General features: G+C 41.2%; 1 protein-coding gene and 1 pseudogene across 1 annotated transcript in view; both read left to right on the top strand.

The window, feature by feature from the left end:
• The window catches only part of GMCL1 (germ cell-less 1, spermatogenesis associated), a gene marked incomplete at its 5' end in the record, with an annotated part of 53,230 nt that extends 35,452 nt beyond the window's left edge, over nt 1-17,778 (top strand). Inside the window, 3 exon segments of the mRNA XM_014588907.1 lie at nt 7,488-7,633; nt 11,572-11,659; nt 16,656-17,778. Coding sequence (XP_014444393.1) covers nt 7,488-7,633; nt 11,572-11,659; nt 16,656-16,784 — 363 coding nt within the window.
• Nucleotides 4,817-6,946, top strand: LOC102479994 (NADH dehydrogenase [ubiquinone] flavoprotein 2, mitochondrial pseudogene; annotated as a pseudogene).
• Nucleotides 17,779-18,249: the final 471 nt, after the last annotated feature.

Here is an 18,249-nt window from a genome sequence, read left to right as displayed (position 1 = left end):
TTTTGGAGAGATTTTCACTGTAGGGCGCATGCGCTCGCCAGACAGACAGAGAGAGACATAGAGACAGAAAGCGAGAAATCACCCCCCGGGGGGATGGTCACGCCGCAATCCCTTCTCCTCCATTCTCCTCTCGGGATCTTGGGCACGCACGCACATGCGACCGGCGTGAGTTTTAAGCCACCGGGTCCAGGACACGAACCGCGGTCGACTACGTGGGAGTCCAGCGACATAGCCATTACACTAACTGCTGGTTCCCTAGCTTCATCTCTTATGTTCTTATGCTCCAGCTATACGAATATTTTTGTATATTTGGTATTCTATTACCTGCCGCTCCCTTTTTATCAGTTGCTCCTTGTTCCTGCAATACACTTCCCCATGCACAGAATTCACCTCCTACCTCCATCCCAACAAGCTCTCTCTCAGGTGCAGTTGACATTTACTCTGTAATGATCTCCCTTCCCGCTCCAGGCAGTGGGTCCTGCCCTCTTCATGTTCTTACATCACAACTCTTTCCTCATCACCGCAGTTAATTATATTTAGTCCCCTACTAGCTTGAGCTCTTGAATACCAGGGACACGTCTTGGTTTGCTTTGTTTGTTTGTTTGTTTGTTTGTTTTTTTCTTTTCACTGAACCCTAATTAAAGTAATCCAGAAGTCAGGGAGGTAAGTAAATCATAGAAGATTTTAAATCTTTTTCATTTAGCAAAGATAGTGGACTAGATTCAATCAGTACATTCTTATTTTTATCTGCAACCCAAAAATTCATTTTTAGTAGCAAGATTTTCTGTTCTCTTTAACTCACAGTTCTTTTCCGATTAGTAGTTGCCTGTTTTCTATGAATTTATCTCTTGTGTATGTTTTTAGGCCACAAGAAATCAATAAAGAAGAACTAGAGGGAAATAGCATGAGGTGTGGTAGAAAGCTTGCCAAAGATGGTGAAGTAAGTATGGGTTACAACTCTTAATATTTTCATACAGATTGTTGTATTGTCATTGCATAATGTAACAATCATGACACCTGTCATATCTCAGAAGAGTTATTTGGTACAGTTTCTATAGCAGAATCTGCAGCCACCACGTTCATTGGTGGTTGATTTCTCGGCCTGGCAGGAGACTACTGAACTTAAATTTGGGGTCCAGATAAGAGATAATGAAAGAGGATCCCAGGACCAGAAGGTTGCATGGTGGTTGGGACACTGGACAACCTCAGTTCAAGTACCAGACCTGGCAGCTTGCTTTTTCATTTTCCCTTTCTCTCTCTGGTCAAATTAAAAAGTGGTAATGATGATGGATAAATTAAATTGTTCTTTAAGAGAAAAGAAACTAGAATCCCTCAGCAGTCTAGAAATTAAGTTGAAAAAATTGTATGGGAGCTATTATGTAGTCTTAAAAAGTGATTCTATTTTCCAGTTCCCCTAAATCAAAGAAAGACATTCAAACCCTCATTGTTATCCATTACCATAGGAGAATTACCATAGTAGGGGCTGACAGGTGAAGTGGTGGTTAAGGCGCTGGACTGGACTCCCGCTTGGCCAACCACAATTCAATTGCTGGTCCTGGTGGTTTGCTTTCTCACTTTCCTGCCCTCTGTCTCTCTCTGATAGAATTTAAAAATAATAACAATAATGGGACCAGCAGACGATGTAACGGCTATGTCGCTGAACTCCCATGTAGTTGACCATGGTTCGAGTCCTGGACCTGGTGGCTTAAACTCAAACTGGCCGCATGCGTGTGCTTAAGATCCCAAGAAGATGATGTAGGAGAAGGGATTGCGGTGTGGCCATCCCCCCTGGAGGGTGATTTCTTGCTTTATGTCTCTCTGTTTGTCTCTGTCTTTCTGGCAAGCACAAGCACCCTATAGCAAAAACCTCTCCAAAATAAATAAATAAAAATAACAATAAATACAATTAAATAAACAATTCTTAAAAAAAAAAAAAAAAAGAATTATTACTGTCGGGACTACCAAATAACGAAAAAACTGCAGTTTGAGTCCCAGACCCAGTGGCTTGAAGCTCACACTAGGCACGTGCGCATCCCTGCCCAGAATCCCAAGAGGAGAGTAGAGAAAAAAGGAGTGCAGCATGACTGTCACCCCAGGGGGTGATTTCTTGCTTTCTGTTTCTCTGTCTCTCCCGCAAGCACTCATACCCTATAACAAATATCTCCCCAAAAAAAAATATATATCATTGTCATTTCAACTGAATAATATGTAGTAAATGTAAATTAAAGTACTTAAACCAATACTTATTCTACTGTGTCTATAGATCATGTTTTCTGTTTTTTTTAAAAAACAGATTATGACCCATTAAGTCAATTTTATAACTTTTTATATGTACATTTTTATGTATACCACCTTAACTAGTTATTATTTTCACCCTGAAATATTCAGCCTAATTTAGGGCTACACTTTAAAAGCTAGTTAAGGGAGTGGATCCCACATGACCAACTGCAGAGTTTGAATCCTGATCCCACAGCTTGAAAAACACACCAGGTGCATGTATGTGTATGCATAAAACCTCAACAGTACTGAGCCATGACCATGTCTCACTGGAGGGTCCTTTGTCCCTCTCCCTCTCTCTTTCCGTCTCATAAGTGCAATAAAAACATTTTCAGCCTAATTTAAATACCTGTTCAGTTACTTTTCTTCAAAATTTCCTCGCATTTTAATTTTTAGAAATTATTTTGTTTGTATTCATAATTGGGATAGTGTTCAGAGTATGAAAGAGAAGCAGCTGTCTTTCATTGCTTTTTCTTCTTGTTGCTGCTGCTTCTAGGTCTTACTCCTGCTCTTTGCTTACTGAACCACTGCTCTTCTGAGGTCAATGCTTCTACTACGCTATGTACTGCCCTTTGGAGGCCATCGTTCGCTGGGCTCTCTGGCTGTCCAGATCACAGCTGTTACCAGTCCTGGCGATTTCTGTCTCTTCCCTATCCTCCTTCCTCGAGTGGTGTGATCCAGCCTGCTTCAGGCACCCATCCCTATGGGCATATCATCAGTTTTGCATTGCTAATTACCATACTGCCTTTAAAACATCCATGTCAAGCATCTCATTTTCAGAATCCACTCCCTCTTTCTAGTTCTCTCTACTGTGTGGACGCCAACAATTTTTTAACCCCACTGAGATACGCAGTACCTTGTTCTTAGTACCTTTCTCTGTCACATTTCTCACCACCATCCCTACTTCTTTCTTTACCTGATGTATGTTATGTTTTTATATTTTTTTCCTTTTTTTTTTAATTGTCAGAGCATGCATATGCTTACGAGAGAATGAGAGAGTGAGAGAGAGAGAGGAGGAGGAGAATGAGAAAGCACCCCCTAATGGGGCGTGGTCACTGCAATCTCTTCCCGTCTCCTTCCTGTCAGGTTTTTGGGCACTCATGCATCTGCACCAGATGTGTTTTTCAAAGTGCTGGGGCTGGGACCAAGATTCAAACCTCAATCAGTCAATGGAATCAGCTCCCTTAACCACTAGGCCACAGAAGCAGCCCATATGTTCTACCTTAAAATTGGTCCCTTGCTTGTATTCTTTTAATTTCTTCTTTTCCTTTGTGACTCTGTCAAACTTACTAAACCCCAAGTCTTGTTAAATGTCTGTGTACTCCATGCCTACATGCAACAGGTGAATGTGACTAAAGACAAATGCCATACCCCAGTCCTAACTCCTTCATATATCCACCTCTTCACTTGCCATCTTGCTTGGATGCCCAGTATCTCAAATACAATAGCCCTAAAGAGAACTCTTGATTTCTGTCCCTAGCTATAAACTTCAAGCAGGTCTTCAGTGCTGCATGGTAATGCTCTCACATTTCCCTCATGAATCCATCCTCCATGATCGGAGGTGACTCATGCCTTTCTTTCTTCCTAGGACAGCACTACTCCCTTACTCTTGTCTGAGGGCCTTGCTTCTTACTGCAGGAGGAAGAAAATCTGTACCTCCTCTTACCACCGGTTCTACCAGGTCACCTACTTCTGTAGCTGTGTGCTGTGCTTTTCTCTATTTAGGATGGATGAGCTGTCTGCTTCTATCCTCGGCCACCCCCTCTCCTTGTCCTGGACCCATCCATTCTCTCTTATTTCGAAGCTTTGCTTGGGGCTGGCAGGTGGCGTGGTTAAAGACGCTAGACTTCCACATGACTAACCACAGTGCAAATCTTGGACCTGGCAGTCTGCTTTCTCTCTCTCTCTTTCTTTGGTCTAATAATAATGATAATTAATAAAGTTAAATAAAATCTTTAAAAACAATAAGAACTTTGCTTCTGTAGTTATCACCTCCCTCTCTGCATCGTCAATTTTCTCTCGTATTGGATCATCCTTGTGTAGCATATGATGTCCTGCAGTATCACCATCTTAAACTGTACCTTGACCCTACATCCTCTTCTAGCTACCACTGCCATTGCTCCCCACCCTTCTAGGCCTAACTCCGAAGAAAGTTGCCAATGCTTTCTCGAATCCACTCCAGTACGTTTGCGTAACTCCCTCAATCTGCCATGTCATCATCACCAGTGATCCCCACATTGCCAAATCAAGTAGTCAGTTTTGAGTCCTCTTCTAAAAGCACTTGGCAACATGGACATATTTGTTCACTTATTCCTTGTCAAAACATTTCCTCCACTTGACTTCTAGGACAGCACACTGCTGGTTTTCTTCTTTTTTCTTACTGGCTGTTCCTTCTAAGTAGTGCTGGATCCCTCTCCTCTACTCCTTACCTTGCCAGTGTAACCAGCGACCTGTTCCTGGGCTTCTTCCCTGTCTGTGCTCACTTCTGAGTTGAGTGAGCTCATCTCGTCCCTGGACGTTACAGCCCATCTGCACACCGATGGCGTGCAACTCCAGATTCGTACATCTAGCTCCTCGCTCTTCATCTTCCCTGGATACTTGTACCTTCTCCAATAGAACCAGCGGCAAGCAAAACCCTTGATTTTCATCCCTGAACCTCTTCCTTCCAAAGTGTTCTCCAACTCATTGATGGCCCCTCTGTTCATAATTTAATAGACTCCAAACTTTGAATTCATTTTGGATTCTTCTTTCTTTTATACCACTTTTGGTGTCTGTAAGAAATTCCTCAAGGCTCTACCTCAGAAATACAATCTTAGCAGGTGTACCACTAACATCCAAGTCCAGGTCCCCATTCTCTCTTACCTGAGCTATTATATAGCCTCATAACTACTCTCCCTATTTTACTCCTTTTTTCAAAAGATTTTTTTGCCAGAGGATGTACATACTCACCGGGAGAGGAGGGAGTGGGTAGGAGAAAGAAAGAAAGAAAGCCCTACTCTGGGCCATAGTCACACTGCAGTCCCATCTCCTTCATCTCTCCCTCCCTGAAGGATTCTGGGCATGCATGTACACGTGCCCTGGGTGTTTTTCAAGCCTCCAGGTCTGGGACTGAACTTCAGGTTGGCCATATGGGTTCTAGCCTTAACCACCATGCCACAGGCTAGCCCCCTATTTACTCTTGCTCATTACATTCTTTTTGTTCATTGCCAGAGATGGGGTGCTTTCTCATGCCGCAGTAACTTTTCCATTTCTGTATCCTGTTCGGATTTGGGGTAGGCATACACTCACACCAGTGTTTTTTACAATGCCAGGGCCAGAACTTGAACCACACTCAGCCAGGTAGGGTCTGGCCTCCTTAACCACTAGGTGATGGGGCTGGCCCTCCTTTACATTCTGTTTTCCACACAACAGCCAAAGTAATCTTAAAATGCAAATTAGATAATGTGACTTCCTTCCCTAAAATCTTCCATTAATCTTCCACCACACGTAGAAGAAATCCTAATTTTTTTTTACACATGAACCAATAACCTACTGGTTTTGGATCTTGTATGCCCTTATGAACTCATATGCAGCTTCTGTCTCCATCAGTCACTGTCATTCACCTGGCCCTTTGGCTATTCTTCAGGTATGCCAAGCATATTTTTACCTCCAGACCTTTGTACTTGCTGCTCTGTCTGCCCAAGACTTTCCTAGAAAGCTACCTGGTGTGCTCGTTCAGGGACTTTCCTCCAGTGCCTATCTACATCAGCAGCCCAAGTACAAGCCCCCCTCCTCTACCCATCATTCTCTTCTCAGCTCTGGCCACCCCTCCCTTTCTGTGCGTATAATTCATCTCCTTCCCTACCACACAAGCATATACATGTACCTGAATTAAAAACTACGAGGGTGGGGAAAGGTGAACAGTTTGGCCCACTGTGTTCTCCTTGGCGCTCCAGGCCCAGGTGACTGGCCCTACCACCCACTGGGGGAGACATAAGGAATTTGCATAAAACACCTTGTGAAATGGAGCTGGAGGAGCCTTACTCGTACACAGAGATAGTCCTGAGAATAGCCCAGATACTCCATTTGGTCTCATATCAGAACACTGAGTGGGTAGAGGCAATTGTGGAAAAAGCAATCCAGAAGGGTCTAAAGCAGCAACTGTGCTTCCAGCCCTGGATTCAGCACAAAGGCAGAATGGGTGGTTCCTCATCTCCGCTCTGAACGAGGTGCCTCCAGTGAGAGTACACAAGGGGCAACTTTCATACCGTGTGTAACCGAAAGCCAGCTGGAAGGTCTCACATTGAGGTCTGCACTGCTACACCCCGGGTGCTTCCAAACTCAGAGGCCATTCAGAAAAAGCTGGGAATAGAGGTTGAAGGGACTACACCTGACAAACTTCACTCTAATAGAGGTGGAACGTTTAGGAGCCCATATAAATGCACCAAGGTTCACATAAATGACAACTGCTTTGAGGATCTGACACCTAAAGATATTGGAAAAAGGCACTGATGAGTTCAAGGCTGGCAAAATGCCAAACGGGGGCCAACGAGTGGGCAAATTTTTTTGTGAGCCAGCTGGAGGTCTCACCTCTTTGACTAAACCACCCAAGGGGCCTGGTATTGATGTGCAAGCAGGCCTTTATATTCAGCTGTAAATATGTCACTGTAAGCATATCTTAAAAAAAGATATTGGGGCAGAAACTGTTTTATTTACTGTCTTAACTGTCTAAAGCATGATCTGACATATAATATATGCTTAGTAAATATGAGTTAAATATTGCATTGATGTTATAATTCTGAACGTCAACCATATTCTTGAAGCCCTAGCTTCACTTACCCATACTACACTATCTTACCTAATAATTTCTTATGCTAGCTGATAGGATAAACAACCTTGTAAACCTCATGATATTTAAAATAGACCACTCTGTGTGTGTTATATTTTTTTCAGCAATGTGGATCGTAATGGCTTCTTACTACCTGCACCTAGACTCCTAGTGCCCTCAGCTGTACCTGCTTAGAGTTGTAGCGAGAAGCTTATTATATATGGTAGAATTGCAGTTTGGAGTGATAATGAAACAGATTATAAAGAGGCAGTACTAGAAAAATGCCATATTATTTTCCCATACTTTGAGTGAATTAGAGTGAAGAAAAGATATTTTGAACTTTTTTTTTTTTACTTGCTAATTATGACAAACTGAATTAAGCTCTCTCTCTTGTATTTCTCAGTACTGCTGGCGGTGGACAGGTTTTAACTTCGGCTTTGACCTACTTGTAACTTACACCAATCGATACATCATTTTCAAACGCAATACTCTGAATCAGCCATGTAGCGGATCCGTCAGTTTACAACCTCGAAGGAGCATTGCATTTAGGTAGGATGAGATTCCTCTACCTCAGACCCTTCTTACTCCTGAGGAAGTATAAGAAGTAAAATAAAACATTGGTCATCTATATTGATACCAGTAGGGTTTTGGTAAGATATAGCATATGTGAAAGAGCTGGGGGCAGGGGGGAGAGCAGCAGGTGATATGGTGGTTAAGGGCACTGGACTCTCACATGGCCAATCATAGTTAAAGTCCTGGACCTGGAAGCTTGCTTTCTCACTTTCTCTTAATCTGTCTCTCTCTGGTCAAGTTAAAATTAAATAAATTAAAAAAGAAAGTTAAATAATTCTTTGAAAAAAATAAAATGCTTGGAAATGATAATGTTTCATTCCTATGAGATGTGTTATTAATAATCAATATTATAAGATCTAAGGGCTAGCAGGTTGCATGGTGGTTAAGATGCTGGACTCCCATTTGGCCGACCGTGGTTCAAGTCCCAGACCTAGTGACTTGCTTTCTCTGTCTCTCTTTGTTAACCACAGAGGCCCTATATAAAAGCTAAAAATAATAATAATAAATTAAAATTTTTGAGAGGTTTTTGCTATAGGGCTTGTGTGCTTGCCAGAAAAACAGAGACAGAGATAGAAAGCGAAAAATCACCCCCCGGGGGGATGGCCACACCACCATCCCTTCTCCTCCATTCTCCTCTCGGGATCTTGGACACACACGCACACGCGCCCAGTGTGAGTTTAAGCCACTGGGTCCAGGACTCGAACCTCAGTCGACTACATGGAAGTCCAGCTACATAACCATTATGCCAACTGCTGGTCCTGAAAATTAAATAAAATTTGTTAAGAGAGATTTTTGCTATAGGGTACGTGAGCTCACCAGACAGAGAGAGAGAGAGACAGAAAGCAAGAAATCGTCCCCCGGGGGATGGCCACGCTCCAGTCCTGTCTCTTCCATTATCATCTTGGGATTTTGGGTACGCGTGTACGTGTACCTGGTGTAGGTTGTAAGCCACCAGGTCCAGGATTTGAACTGCAGTCAACTACGTGGGAGTCCAGCAATGTAACTGTTAGGCCATCTGCTGGTCCCAGTAAATATTTTTTAAAAATTTATAAGTTCTAGGGGCCAGCAGGTGGCATGGTGGTGAAGGCTCTGGACATTCCCACATGGCCAACCATGGTTCAAGTCCCAGACCTGGTGCCTTACTTTGTCATTTTCCTTCTCTCTGTATGTCTTTCTCTGGTCAACTGAAAATAAATGAATCAATAAATAAAAGTAAATAAATAATTCTTTTTTAAAAATATCATAAGATCTAGTATGTCAGGGAGAACGCATAGGCTGGGGTATAAATGATAAATGATTGCTACTGGGCTTGACACTCTTGCTTTGTTATTCCTAGCAAATGAAAGGTCTAAACTTGAAATATGGCAAGGTATTTTCCCATAAAAACATGGTTGGTATTATCCTTAACTTTCTTTTTGTTTTTGTTTTTGATTTTAGTTTTGTTATAGTGTGCATGCACTCACCAGGGAGGGAGAGAGAGAGAAAATACCCTCCAAGTGGGATGGCTGTGCTGCAGTCTCTTTTTTTCTATTTCTACTCTCAGGATTTGGGGCATGCATGCATATGCACCTGGCACGGTTTTCAAGCTGCCAGGTCCAAGACTCAAACCACATGATCAACCATGTGGGATCCAGCTGCCTTAACTACCATATCACTGCCTGGCATATTCTTAATCTATGAAATTTGGGAACCAGCAGTTAGTGTAATGGCTATGTCGCTGGACTCCCATGTAGTCGACTGTGGTTTGCGTCCCGGACCCGGTGGCTTAAAATTCACGCCGGGCACGTGTGCGTGCGTGCCCAAGATCCCGAGAGGAGAATGGAGAAGGGATTGCAGCGTGACCATCCCCCCTGGGGGGGTGATTTCTCGCTTTCTGTCTCTTTGTCTCTCTCTGTCTGTCTGGCGAGCGCACACGCTCTATGGCAAACATCTCTCCCCCCCCAAAAAAAAAAAAAAAATATATATATATATATGTTCTATGAAATTTGATATGTCCAATCTTTTTTCTGATAGTTGAGTTGGCAGTCTTTCTGGAGTGATGTTATATGTTGACAAATTGGAAAATAGCTTAATTAACAGGTTATTTAAAAGTTATATATTTGCACCAGCAGTGGCATAGTGTTTAAGGCAACTGGAACCCACATGGCCAACTGTACCTTTCAAATCCGAGATCCAGTGTCTTGAAAAACATACTGGACATGTGTACACGCATGCATGCCTAAAATCCCAAGACGAAAATGGAGAAGGGATTATGTTGTGGCCTTACCTCCTAGGGGCTGCATTTTCACTTTCTCTCTCTCTCACACACACCCTCCAGCAAGCATGCACTCATAGCAAATTACAAAAAGAAAAAAGGAAAATAAAAGATATATTTATACATATACCATACACAAAAACTAACTCAAAATGGATCAAGCATCTAAACATAATAGCTAAAATTAAAATTTTTGGAAGAGAACATGGGGGAAAGCTTCATAACATTTGATTTAGTGTTGATTTCTTCTATTTGACACCAACAGCAGAGACAACAAAAAAAAAAGTAGAAGGGCCAGCAGGTGGCATAGTGGTTAAGGGTGCTAGATTCTCACATGGTTGCCTGCGGTTCAAGTCCCAGACCTGGTGGCTTGCTTTCGCTCTCTCTCACTCGCTCTCTTCTCTCTTCTCTCTTCTCTCCTCTCTTCTCTCTCTCCTCTCTCTCTCTCTCTCTCTCTCCCCCTTCTTCTCCATCTCTGGTCAGATTGAAATAAATAAATAAATAATGTCAAATAAAATAATTCTTTTTTAAAAAAGTAAATAAATTGGGCTTCATGAAAATTGAAAACTTTTGTGCATCAAAGAACATTATGACCAGAGTGAAAAGGCAACCTGTGAAATGAAAGAAAATTTTTGTAAATGACATATCTGATAAGGAGTTAATATCTAGAATATATAGAGCTCTAAAACTCTAATGAATGAATGAATGAATAAATAAATAAATAACTTGATTTTAAAATGGGCAAAACTATAGTGGTTCAGGTGCTGGACTCCCACGTAGCTGACCACAGTTCAAGTCCCAGACCCAGCAGCTGGAAAATCACACCAGGCGCATGTGCATGTGTGCCCAGAATCCCAAGAGGAGGATGGAGGAGAAGGGGTTGCTGCATGGCCAGCCCTTAGGGGGTGATTTCTCACTGTCTCTGTTTCTCTCTCTCTGGTAAGCTCATATGCCTTTTAGCAAAAAACTAAAATAAAGATAAATTTTATATGTATTTTACCACATTAAAAAAGTTATTTATGAGTTTGTATTTTGTTTGTTTGTTTTTCCTATAGGACATATGTGCTTCCAAAGAGTCACAGAGAGAGAGAAAGCCTTCCCCAAGGGGGATGGCCATGCCATAGTCCCCTCTTCTCTATTCTCCTTGTATGCATGTGTGCACACACACACATACACGTCATGTTTTTCAAGCCACCAGGTCCAGGATTCAAATCATGCAGTCAGCCATGTGGGATCCAATTGCCTTAACCACCATGCCATCTGCCGCTCTTAATTATCTTTGTATCTCAGATATATATAATAAGGTTTGTAAATCTGCACAGTTTGCAGTCTTCTTATCGAATAAAAGAATATGGGAGCCAGCAGGTGGCATGGTGGTTGAGGGCCCTGGACTCCCTTGAGTCCCAGACCTGGGAGCTTACTTTCTCACTTTCTCTGTCTCTCTCTCTCTCGCTCTCTCTTTGTCTCTCTCACTGTGTCCTTCTCCGGTCAAATTAATATACAATAAATAAATAAAGTTAAATAAAATAATTCTTTAAAAAAAAAGAATATGGAAAAGAAAAAATAGATATTAAAATGAGGAACTACTTGTGAAAATTAGTCAGTGGTTAAAAACTACATGTGCTTATTTTTTATTTGTGTGTATTTTTTTTTATCCTAGATTACGTTTGGCTTCTTTTGATAGTAGTGGAAAATTAATATGTAGTAGGACAACTGGCTATCAAATACTTACACTTGAAAAAGATCAGGTATGTTTGATTATTTTTCTCTTGCGTCATTATATTTGTCTTTTAAATCCACTTTTAAAACTTATTATGTGGAACTATTATATTTTGATATAAAGATGGGTTTTAAAGTTTAAGTAAAGATGAAAAATACCCTGTTTACTTATGCATAATTTCATCCCATTCTAGTAGTAGCATTACTGGGACAAAAAAGGAAAACCCAAGTTTATTTGAGAGGCAGGGAAAAAGACTATGCTAACTAGATTTGCATTATAGTAGATTCCCTTAGAAAGCTATATGCAGGGGGACCAGCAGATGGCATAATGGTTATGTCGCTGGACTCCCATGTATTCGACCACAGTTCGAGTCCTGGACCCTGGCGACGTAAAACTCATGTCAGGCACATGTGCATGCGTGACCAAAATTCCAAGAAGAGAATGGAAGAGAAGGGATTGTGGCATGGTCACCCCGCCAGGGTGGTGATTTCACACTTTTTGTCTCTCTATCTCTTTCCGGCAAATGCATATACCCTTATAGCAAAAATCTCTCTCTAAAAAAATAAAATAAAATAAGAAAGCAATATGTAGGAAAGATAAGACATAAAAATGACAGGAAGATAATTCAGCAATTATGTCGCTATAATCTAGATAAAAAAGGATGTGAATCTTATTTAAGGAAGGTATCTCTAGAGACAAGTGTTGGTGGGTTTTAGAAAGTGGTGCAGATGACCAAATTTGGTTGATTGTATGGTAAGAAAAAGTGATGAGGGACCAGCAGATGGCATAATGGTTACTTTGCTAGATTCCCATGTAGTCAGCGACAGTTCAAACCATGAACCCGATGGCTTAAAACTCACACTGGGCACTTGTGCATGTGTACCGAAAATCCCAAGAAGAGATTGGAGGAGGGATTACAATGTGGCTATCTCCCCTGGGAGGTGATTTCTTGCTTTATTTCTCTGTCTCTCTCTCCAGAGAGCACATGTGCCCTATAGCAAAATATATATATATATTTAAAAAAAAAGAAAGAAGAGAAAAAGTAATGAAAGGTGGTTCCTGGTTCTGACTTGGTATGTAGCAGTGGTTTTTCCTGAGATTTGCATTATAGGACGGAAGATGAATGTGACTTAAAAGGTCGGGGTCTGGTCAAGATGTGATATATTTGGTTTAGGGCATATTTGATTTGAGGACATTAAGGTGAGAATCTGATAGGCTAGTAGATAAAAAGGGCTCTAGAGTTTATAGGTAGTTACTGGGCTAGAAAAAAAATGATTAGAGGAGAATAACCTACAGGGAATGTGTAGAGAATGCGACAGGATGAAAACTTTGGGACCATGAGGGCTTTGGTTTTGGTTTTGGCCATAGGGACATGTACACTCTCCTGAGAGAGACAGAGAGGGAAAGTGCATGCTCATGTGCCCTGAGTGATTTTCAAGCTCTCAGTTCTGGGACTTGAACCATGGTGGACCAAGTGGGCGTCTAAAGCCTTAAGCACTATGTCACCTGCTGGCCTCTGGGGCCACTAGTATTTAAGGGTTGGACACAAAGAACCTGAGAGACATTTAATAGCAAAGATAGTCCAAGCCAAATTGCAGGCACCAAAGCACAGATGGCCCTTCTGGGAAGGGGTAGTTAGTAGCCAGTAGTTGATTTCAGTTTGATTTGCTTTAGATCTAGGCAAAGATTTCCAGTAGTGAGCTGTATCTATGTATCCTGGAATTTATCCCCATAAGACAGAATATGGGGGAAGTGGTAGAAGTGTTGTATAGAACATATAGCATGAACCTCAGAAACGCAGAGATTAGTACACGAAAATGAAGAAATAACCCTCTGCAAGTAGAAATGTGGACCTGTGAAAGTGCTGTTGCTCTCTCTGCTGTTGCGGTGTGTGGGCTCCCTCCACTCATAGCGGGGCTAGGAAAATGGAACTTTGCTGCAAAGGTGCTTCGATGCAAATGTAGGTATAAATCGAGCCTTCAGGTGGAGTTAAAGGTTTAATAAACCTAGTATTAAACCTGTCTTGTTTGGGAATGGAGAATAGGAAACTGTTATGTCCATTCAGCCCTCAGGTCAATGTCCATATGGCTTCCTTTTTTCTCCAGAGTGGACCCTTTGAGATCTGCCCTGCTCTCAACCTTAACTGAACTCAAATAACCAAAATGCTTATCTTCTTTGGACCCTTGCTTTTAATGTGTACAGATCTTGATTTACTTACTTATTTTAGTTTTGATACAGTGATATAGGGTGTGTGTTTTCACGAGAGAGGTGGGGGACAGTGAGAAAGCACCCCCTGGGGGGATGTGATACAAATTTTAACTAGGTCAGGGTGATCTAGAGTATCTAAAGACTGACTATGCTTTTTTTTTTTTTGGAGAGATTTTCACTGTAGGGCGCGTGCGCTCGCCAGACAGACAGAGAGAGACATAGAGACAGAAAGTGAGAAATCACCCCCCAGGGGGGATGGTCACGCCGCAATCCCTTCTCCTCCATTCTCCTCTCAGGATCTTGGGCACGCACGCACATGCGCCCAGCGTGAGTTTTAAGCCACCAGGTCCGGGACACGAACTGCGGTCGACTACGTGGGAGTCCAGCGACATAGCCATTACGCTAACTGCTGGTTCCCGTAAAGACTAACTATGCTTTGACATCACTCCTCTTCAGGGACCCCGTAGCACTATCACCATCTGCATAGGCTGATGATTTCATTCACTGATTTATATATATATATATGTATAAACACTGCTTTCCCTCTTTGAGGGGTATGGGTCTGAGTGGCTAGGTGTATGTTTATTTGGGTTACATGTTGGATGCATGCGTTTACCAGAGAGAAGGAAAGGGAAAAGTCACCCCCAATAGGGCGTGGTCGAGCAATTCCTTCTCCATCTCTCCATCCTGTGGAGATGTTTTGTATATGCATGCACATGTGCCCAATGTGATTTTCTTTTTAAATAATTACTTTATTCTATTTTATTTTATTCATTTTTGAGAGGTTTTTGCTATAAGGCACATGCGCTCGCCAGAAAGACAGAGAGATAGAAAGGAAGAAATCACCCCTTCCGGGGGGATGGCCAAGCCACAATTCCTTCTCTTCTATTCTCCTCTTGGGATCTTGGGCACCCACGCACACGCACCCAGCATTAGTTTTTAAGCTACTGGGTCCGGGACTTGAACCGTGATTGACTACATGGGAGTCCAGCAACGTAGCTATTATGTCATCTGCTAGTCCCAAGAATTATTAGTAAATTAATTATAAATTAAAAATTAAATAAATTATTTAACATTGTTTATTTTAATTTGACCAGAGAGGGACAGAATGAGAGAGAGAGAGATGGAAAGTGAGAAAGTAAGCCGCCAGGTCCGGGACTTGAACCGCAGTCGCCCACGTGAGAGTCCAGTACCCTTAAATACCGTGCCACCTGCTGGACCCCCCAGTGTGTTTTTTAAGCCACTAGGTCTGGGCCTCATCTGGGTGGTTGGCTATGCTGGATATGGCTCCCTTAACCTATAGGCTATGGACTGGCCACCCAACCTTTATCTAAATTTATCTTGCCACTCCCCCAATGTAGAAGCTGTGTCCAGTTGATCCTACTCTAGTTATGCCAATATTCTAATTTTGTCTCTCTTCATTGCAGGAACATATACCTCAGTAAAAATTCAAAATTCCTGGGCAAGTGGGTGGTGTTGTGGTTAAAGCAGCTGAATCTCTCATGGCCAACAGTTCAGTTTGAGTCCTAGACCAGGCAGCTTGAAAAACAAGCCAGGCATTTGTGTGTACGTGTGTGCTCAAAACGCCAGAAGGAAAATGGAAGAGAAAGGATTGCACCATAACCATAACCATCCCCCTCTCCCTTGGGGGAGGGAGGATGCTTTCTCACTTTTCCTCTCTCTGGTGAACACATGTGCACTATAGCAATTTACACACACACACAATTAAACTCCAGATTTAAACAGTGTTTAATATTATATTCTCCAAAACATATAAAGTGAAACTAGTATATACAGAGAGAATGGGTCATATTTTAAAAGTAGGAATTTTTAGGGCCAGTGGTGGTTAAGGTGCTGGATTCCCACATGACTGACCTTGGTTCAAGTCCTGTACCTGGGGACCTGGAAATCACACCAGGCATGTGTGCACTCATGTCCAAAATCCGAAGAGGAGAATGGAGGAGAAGGGATTATGGCATGGCCATCCACCCAGGGGGGGGTAGGGGGTGGGGTTCCAGTTTCCCTTTTTTGTCTCTGGTGAGCACACTTGACCTATGACAAACAAAAAGATGGTAGGAATTCTTACTTCAGTGTTGCTTCCTTTACTCTGAGGATTTATCCCACTCACTGAATGCTCTGGTAAAGGATATGTGAGTTTTCACACAGATCTGTAGCCTTAGCGATAGTTCTGTTGTGGCCCTCACGTGTGGTATCACCTGCTATCTGTGGGAATTCAGACCCTTGTCGTGTGTATTGAATTGCTTTCATATGATCATGCATTTTATGTTCCAGGAGACAGATAGCATGTTTGTCATAGGGACAGTGGGAAATCTTAGGCAAGAGTTGGAACTCTGCTTGTGGGTGGTGATAATGATTCCCTACCTTCATCCAAGGGACATCAGAAAGTGGGGCCAAGGGAGAAGTTACTGTATTTCCTAACATTGTATCTCTTCATAAAATACGTAGGTACTTGATAGAAATTCTTGCTGCAATGAAAATAACTGCTGTTATTGAATCCTCTAATATATAGCTGGCTTTGCTAAACTCTGTGCGTTATCTCATTTTATCCTCAGTGTGATCTTGGAAGGTGGGTACAAGATCTTACTGTCCCCATTTTACAGTGAGCAAACACCAGCTGATAGGGTGACACAGCTAGTGGGAGTTTTGAGGTTCGAGTTGTGGCTCTCAGACTGCAGACGCAGTCCTTTAATCTCATACTGTCACCTTGTTCACTCAATTCAACAGCCTGGCTTTTAATTTTATTTTTGAAATATGACTATTCAGTTGTCTTTAAGCCCCAAAAATCTGTCTTACAGGAACAAGTGGTGATGAACTTGGACAGCAGGCTTCTGATCTTCCCTTTGTATATCTGCTGTAACTTCTTGTATATATCACCAGAAAAAAGAACTGAAAATAATCGTCACCCAGAAAATCCAGAAAACTGAGGAGCTCCTCATCAGTTGGAAACAGTAGCACTTTGAAAACTTCAGGCCAGTTTTCATTTCATGGCCCTACTGATAATTTACATCTAAGGTGACTAACGATGACAAAGCCTTATGAACTGTACAGACAATACAGAAGACTATCCTTGCCCTCATTCCATTTCTATGCATATATGAAAAAAAAAAAAAAAACATTTTAAACTCAAGAAAGTATCTGCCAAACCATTCATGTTACAAAGATGCCAACCCGGTGCATTTAATTTAGCTTCAGTGGGAAACTGCTGCAGGTACATTTCTCGTTTCTCTGCAACAAAATATAAATTTAACTTTTAGCATAAACTTAAAGTGAGCCTATGTTATCTATTGGTAAATTTATTTTTATTTGGTTAAGAGAATGCTAAAGGAATCATTTGAATGACCAATTATAGATGCTCTTTCATTTGGTGCGTTTAAAACTTGTCCTTTGATTTTTTTCAACCACTCCTATGATTCTTTTATTCTGACATATTTCCAATTTATACTTGTTTTTAATCATTAAATACTTTTCATGGTCTTGGAGACTAAGCTGAGAAACTTTTTTTAAAAACTTAAGTATTTTCATGCTATTTTCTTTGAGCTCTCCTAGAATTTTAACAACAAAAATCAGCTTCAGACCTTCCGATGAACTTGAATAAGGAAAGAATCAGTCGATTCTGAGGATATTCCTTTGCCTTACATTGTCTTTTCTCACTGACATTGTGTACACCTTTATTAATGGGTCATAAGTTATTTATGTACCAGGTAATACACTTTTAAACATTTTTATGTTCTCCGATCTTTAGAATTATTTATGTTCAAATTTTAGTTGGGAATCCTGTTTCCTACTTAAACTCAGGACTTTATAACCTCTGAATTGAGTGCCTTTGAGTTCACATGCTAATAGAAATGTCATAAGTGTAAATAAGGCTGGAGGATCTATTATAGAAGCTGATAATAAAGCATTAATGTAAAAATAGAACTTATTTTTGTCAAAAATGAGATGTATACTTGTCATAATTTATATATATTGGTTTCTTGTGTTTATCGCTATTTTGGAAATAGCCATGCTCATTTTCTTTCCAGTCAGAGAAAGTAATTTTGAGGTTAATCTATATTTTTAGTATGTTTTTAAAAATGGGAATCATTTTTATGTGTCTGTGCAAATAATAAATGCCCATATGGAAAAAGAATAAATAGCTTTTATACATGAAATGGACAAAAAATTAATTGAAACTAGAAATTTTTTTGTTCTAGTTAGATTCTTCCCCCCCCCAGTTGCATTTTACTTTTGGAATTTATTGACAGTTTTTCTCTCCTTGTAATATGTCTACAGGTTCATAAATTGTTTTCGTCCTTTTAAAATTTTTCTACTTGGTTTAACTTTAAGAAATCTTTTAAATGCTTCTCCTTGGCTCCCAGAACTGTAATTGAAATTTCTGGTTATTTTTTA

This window comes from Tupaia chinensis, unplaced genomic scaffold (assembly GCF_000334495.1).
Source record: "Tupaia chinensis unplaced genomic scaffold, TupChi_1.0 Scaffold000316_1, whole genome shotgun sequence".
Lineage (NCBI taxonomy): Eukaryota > Metazoa > Chordata > Mammalia > Scandentia > Tupaiidae > Tupaia > Tupaia belangeri.
The sequence above is the reverse complement of the archived record's forward strand: the minus strand, read 5'-3'. Positions and strand labels throughout refer to the sequence as shown.